The 6,219-nt window shown below is 35.2% G+C and overlaps 1 protein-coding gene across 1 annotated transcript; it reads right to left on the bottom strand.

The window, feature by feature from the left end:
• Positions 1 to 457: 457 nt before the first annotated feature.
• On the bottom strand, positions 458 to 3,583 carry LOC133204457 (L-threonine 3-dehydrogenase-like). Its single transcript, XM_061340191.1, has 5 exons — positions 3,019 to 3,583; positions 2,781 to 2,931; positions 2,166 to 2,262; positions 1,774 to 1,942; positions 458 to 770 (listed from the first exon to the last, which is right to left on the bottom strand). The coding sequence occupies exons 1-5, from the start codon at positions 3,461 to 3,463 to the stop codon at positions 568 to 570; spliced, it is 1,065 nt and encodes a 354-aa protein (XP_061196175.1). The 5' UTR covers positions 3,464 to 3,583; the 3' UTR covers positions 458 to 567.
• Between the last annotated feature and the right edge of the window lie 2,636 nt (positions 3,584 to 6,219).

Below are 6,219 nucleotides of genomic sequence, written 5' to 3'. Positions count from 1 at the left end.
TGGCCTGAGATATTTCACAAGTTCAAATGAATAATATTTGTGAATTAATTTATCATACATGTTGCTTTTAAATTTCATTTGTATGATATTCGGTTTAAAAATCGGTTTCTTTTGTTCTTTCTTATTTTTAAAGATATTACTAGTATTCAATTTTTCAGAACGTATTTTCAAAACTGCTGTCAGAAAAAAAAATTTACCTACCTACCTACCCAACTTGAAATTTTAGGGTCGGGTTAGGGGAAACAAAGATATTTTTAATGATGGCCTAGAAATAAAATGATAAGCCTTAGAGCTATATACTGGGTTGTGTTCAGTATGTTAAACTTAAATCGTACATTTCAACAGAATTACAAATTTTCATAAGTAGCAAAACACATAATTATAAATTAATATACTTTATTAATTTTATTAATTTATATAAAATTAAAAATAAACTACTAAATACAGCATTTTACTCTTTAAATCACTGTAAGTAAAGAATTGTAATTGTTTGAATTGGTCTTCGAAATATCTGTTTATTTGTATTCCAATTTCTCGCTGATCCAGGACATATTCCCTTGCTGCTGATCACTGTGAGGGATACAGTATAATCTTACAGTCCTTCCCCGCAAACAGAGCTTTGAAGGCGTCTTCGAATTTTGACATCGGGAACCTGTTAGTTATGACCTTTTTGACGTCAATTTTGCCGTCTGCAACCAATCTCTCCGTTTCTTCCCAGGTGTGATAAATCTGACGGCCATGGATGGTTTTTAGAGTCAGTGCCTTAAACACTGAAAAAAGATACATAGGCCTATATGTCATAGAGCGTGACAAATCTGTATGGAGGACAAAAATGACCTTGACCAAATGGTACTCTGGCCACGAACTATATTGGAGCCTAGTACAAACTTTTCATGTTTTAATGTTATACATAGAGCTATTAGCAGTATAAGAATTCTAGTATATTATACATTATTATTACTTATTAGGTTTGTTCCTGTCCACAGAAATATGACGGGTTGATGACATAACATCTTTTAATCCTCCATGTTACCGTCCAAATTTTACTTTTAGGAGTCGAAAGAAATGTTGATTGATTGTATAAGGTTTAACGTGATAAGTCCCATTCGAAATTTTTTTTCTCTCATAGAATTGTCCCCATATACCGCTGAAGGGCTTGAAATTTAGACCTTTACTCGGCACTCAGGGCCATTGAGTAGTGAGTTCTTTATCGTGCCAACGCCTACTGTGACACGGGACCTTGGTTTTTAACCGAACACCTGTGACTTTCACTTTTAGTGCCGGGCGCTTGTTGAAGGAACGGGAATCAAACACGAATCGAACGTCCTACCACGGGGCTACTGTGACCGGTTCAAAGAAATATTTAAAGATAGGCACGTGATATCCGTTATTCAATGAAAGAGCGTTATTCTAGTCCTAGGCAGAGCATTTAGTTTAAAATATGTTAGACATTCAGAGAGGGTTTTAGATCTTAGAAGGGCCAGGAAAGTTTGCTAAAAATTTTAATCAGAGTTAAAGGTCATTCAGAGGATAGAATGGTTTGTCTAAGTATTTAAAACAATTACAGGTCATGTACAATATCAGTCATACAATGACGGAATCATTTGCCAGCCATTGCATCACACAACTAAACAATCTACTAGTCAGAACAACAGCGCTGATTTGATAAAGTTAAGTTATAGTCACATACAAACCTGATTTTTTATGTAATATGGCTAAATATCATACTGATTTGAAAGAGAGGGTGTTCAGTTGGTCTCTTTTTATACACACCAACATCTTGCAATACGTTCTCCACGTGAAGTGGTTCCTTTGGAAGTCCCACGAAGGTCATTTGTCCACCTTTTCGTAACATTGAGAAGGTTGAATTCACCATTGTACTAGCACCACTACACTCACAGATCCTCCCAATTCCATCACCATTTGTAAACTCCATGATAAACTGTCAAGAAGACAATACACTGTAATGTATCGGTGAGTTTTGTTAAAGTGTCAGATTGGGTTGTAAGGGCTTTCCTTCGTTGTAAGAAGTGACCAAATACAATTTTGGGGGCTTTTTGTAAGAAATGCATGTATACACATGATACACAGTAACACTACTAGGATATATATTTGTATATTCTCTGAACTTGAACTCAACTAGAGATAACTGAGACATATCTTACATCTTTGAGGTTCTTTTCGCGAGTGTTAGTGATCACATCTGCCCCTAAAGACTTCGCCATATCTAGCCGTTTTTGATCAATGTCTGCTGATATTACTCTGCAATGATTCAACAAGGTAATGCACAGGAGATATAGAACGTGAGTTGTAAGTTACTAATGTGTTTGCACAACAAGATTAAAACGTATTCGAGTAGGATGAAAGTGCCCCCTGAAAAATGTGTCTGGTTAATGGATCATGAGATTTTTTTTAAACTTTTGAGCATTTTCTCAAGAATTGAGTTTACTATAGTAACATAAAACTATATGGACATAATAAGGTCAGCGAAAATATTCTATAGAGCACTATCGATCTACAAAAGGAAAAACTTAATCCTTCAAAGTATTCGAAAAGACGCACAAATTGCATTAAAGGGAGATTTAAGATCTAGGTCATAAAACAATTTTTATCATAAAATTTCTTATTGGGTATATTTATTGATAAATGTAAACGAAATAATGCTATACAACATTCAGGAAAATATGACAGGACTGGAATGTAAAGAACATCTGTAAATGAGGTTGTATCAAGAAATACGTGCATCTTTATATGGTAATAAATAAATCTAATATATGCACCGTTTTGCTCCTACAGCTTTGGCGACCATGAGAACAAGGAGACCTACAGGTCCACATCCAATGATAAGCACGTCTTCTCCCGCCACTTCAAGCCTCTCTGTGGCATTATGAGCGACACCTAGTGGTTCTAACATTGCAATCTCGTCAGCATCTGAAAAATAGATGTAAAATTGACCACATTAGAACTTTACTCACTACAGCGCTGAAAAAATATAAATGATAAATGTATATCACTCACCAATATTTCTTTTCATTTGATACAGATATTTAGCGGGTACGATGGTATACTCGGAACACCCTCCGTAAGGCGTCTTCTTACCATGCCCAAACTGCCCCATGTTCTTACATATTGCTTTCGTGTCATGCTGACACTGATAACACTCCCCACAGTAGTAGTGGTTTTCCACCCCAACCTTGGCCCCCACCTTCATGCCTTTGGCATCAGGACCACATTTCACCACGGTCCCTGCGCATTCGTGACCCGGAGTAAAGGGAATGGAAGCTATGACCTGGGCCACTTGGTTCCAGGAGTAAAGGTTAATGTCGGAACCACACACAGACACAGCATCAACTTTGATAAGAACTTCGTCACCGCTGGGCTCTGGTACAGGAACATCTACATAGTCAAACGACTTGCCTTCCTTTGTCTTGATCAGCGCCTTCATGGTGGTTGGAGCAGCCATGTTGCTGGATTATCGCCTACTAATGTTTGCGTCAGTATCTGTGCGGAATGTAGCTTGTGATAAAGTGGACTATCGATGTGTCCAAATCTTACTTAATTCAGGTCAAAAATGTTTACAAGTGCTATGGTGATCCATGAGCATCTTTAAAGTTTAATGATAGTTAAGGTTTAAAGCTTAAATGATATAAATGTTCAAATGTTTTTGCAGCCAGTCAAAATATGGCAACACCACATAACAGTTAGTATCAATGTCCTTTCTAACAGTTTAGACAAGAAACATTATTAGCCTGAATACTTAGCACCTATCTGGTTGGTTTGCCCTTTGGACCTAATTTGAATATATTTGCAGGCAACTCATCTTTAGAATTGTATAAAATTATGTGTGTGGACAATCCCGTGTCATTTAATCAACCCGGTACGACGACCATATGGCACTTTTCAGACTTTTCCGCTGAGTATGTCTTGTCGACCACTTACATGTCATAAATGTTTGAACATTCTTCAATCCTTACCACTTTTCAAAATCTCTGGACCATTTTCAACGAACTTGGCACAAAGTATCAATGGATATAGGGAGCTGAAATTAGTTAAAATTAATGGCTTTCATCGGAGATTATGATATTAAGAGATAATGTGGGTAATCTGCTTGATAATATTTCAAAGAACTGCTACAGGCGCGGATCGTAAACAAAAGCTAAAGACGCATTTCTCTCTCTTTTTTATTTTGATAAATTTCCTTTGTGCCACTTTTGACTGAATTCATAGATAAAGGTTATTGGATGTTTTTGGAGCTATTGACTGGAGAAAAAAAGTATGTTTTTATATATATATATATAATTCGTTTATAAAATGTCAATGTTCTATTAATGATCTGTATTGTATTTAAATCCCTTTTTTTTTTATTTGAATAAATCGTTAATGTTTGTTATTTATCTTGTCATTTTTTGTATCTTTGATGAAAAATATATTTTCTCAAGTCCTTGTAAGTGATATTAAATTCCTGACGAAACTAAATTATCGGAGAAAGGGATTTACTGACGCACTTGCAAATTATGTCTTTTTGGAATTCGAGCATCTATAAAGCATACCTATGTATTTTCAACTTAACTACCTATCACAACTACATAAACTGGTCATTTGTAAACTTAGATTCACACAGATTCATAGACAAGAGACCCATTGGCCTCAACCTACTGACATTTTTTTGTGTTAAGGAAGCTCTAAACACTGCTCACTGAAGAATTCTAATTACCTGGTAGTTTTATGCAGTTGGAGTGAGCTGCCCTTTGATGAACAAAGGAATAAGTGGAAATTTGCTGTAAATGACACGATTTGAAGTAGATTGTTGTATTCTTAACATTATACATGTATTAGACCAAGATAAAGTAATAGAACACATTATTTGCAGGTATTTTCCCGAAGCAATTCTTGTTCACTTATCCCTCAGTGTCTTTGAACGTTTCTCCTGTAGAAATATGACAGGTACCCATGTTGAAAATGAACTAGATAAACTCGGTATGTACACCTTTATATGATACTAAAAGTCTTTTTTTTTCATTAGTGTTTAGAGCTTCTTTAATGGGTCATAGATACAGATTGGAAGTTATTTACTTCAAAATTTTTGGTAAAATTTTACGTCTTGCATGTTGTGAGAACGTTTCAGGTCTATATGTTATAAAAGCTTGTTTAGAAAACTCTTTATATTTAGTATCTGGAAATTACCTAAACTACGGATTTCTGGCGTGTTTTATTGTCAAACATCCTTGCACTTAATATTAAAGAAATGTGGGAAATTTGTGGCTTGTTCAAGAGCTTGCGTGAAGAAAAGGAAGTTTCAAAAAGTTATTTCAACAGGCGTAGTTGGAGTGTTACAAGAAAAGTCTCTATGGATAGCAAGTGTTGTCAATTCATGTTAAGTGATGTGTGCAGTGTTGTGCTAGCAATTCGAACATACCCAATAAAATGTAAACATATAAATATTAACAGGGCTCGAGCCCCATGTTTAGAAACACAGTATTTGTTGCAAAGTCATGGAGAACGCCATTGTCATTAAATATAAAGAATTTTCATGTAAGTTCAAATCATAAAACTGAAGTTATTTTTTAAATAAATAGAAAAATTCAAAACGACAATGCAAATGTGTCTGTGCCCCTTTAAGGTGGCCTTTACATTCCTGCGTTAAACTTTGTACTGGTACTGTACTCTCGCCTTTTTCTTTTCTTTTTTGAAAATCATATGAACAAATACAAATCTCTACAGCATGTGTACATGGTGATGCTTGACCATGCTTCTCTGAGTAAGATTTAAAAAAACGTTTTTGTATATTCTTGTCAAAAACATGGACCTCTATTTTGACCTTATCCCATGGGGCCATTGAATTTACACCACATACGGATGCATGCATATTGATTTTAATTATGTTGTAGCCCTATTCCTTTAAAGACTATTTCCAGTTATTTTGACCTATTGTGACACAACCCAGAAGGTCATGAGGTCAAAGAGATTTTGAATCTTCAGAACATGGGAGAGGCTGTCTTATTAATTTGACTAAATATGGCCTGTTTTTCTTGAGAACAATTAAGATGTTGAAAGAAATTTACTAAACCTACTTTTACATTCCTGTGTCAAAGACCCCTTTGGGGTCTTTATATTAACAAAGACACTCTGGAAGCTTGTTCTTGGTCAAATTTACAGATGGTCCCAGCCATTTTTCTTAATCATGATCTTTAGTCTAATTGAACTAAAAAATTACTTTCA

This window comes from Saccostrea echinata, unplaced genomic scaffold, assembly GCF_033153115.1.
Source record: "Saccostrea echinata isolate AGI-Se365-2 ecotype Australia unplaced genomic scaffold, CSIRO_AGI_Sech_v1 ptg000053l, whole genome shotgun sequence".
NCBI lineage: Eukaryota > Metazoa > Mollusca > Bivalvia > Ostreida > Ostreidae > Saccostrea > Saccostrea echinata.
Note: the sequence above shows the minus strand (reverse complement) of the source record. Positions and strands in the feature narration are given on the sequence as shown.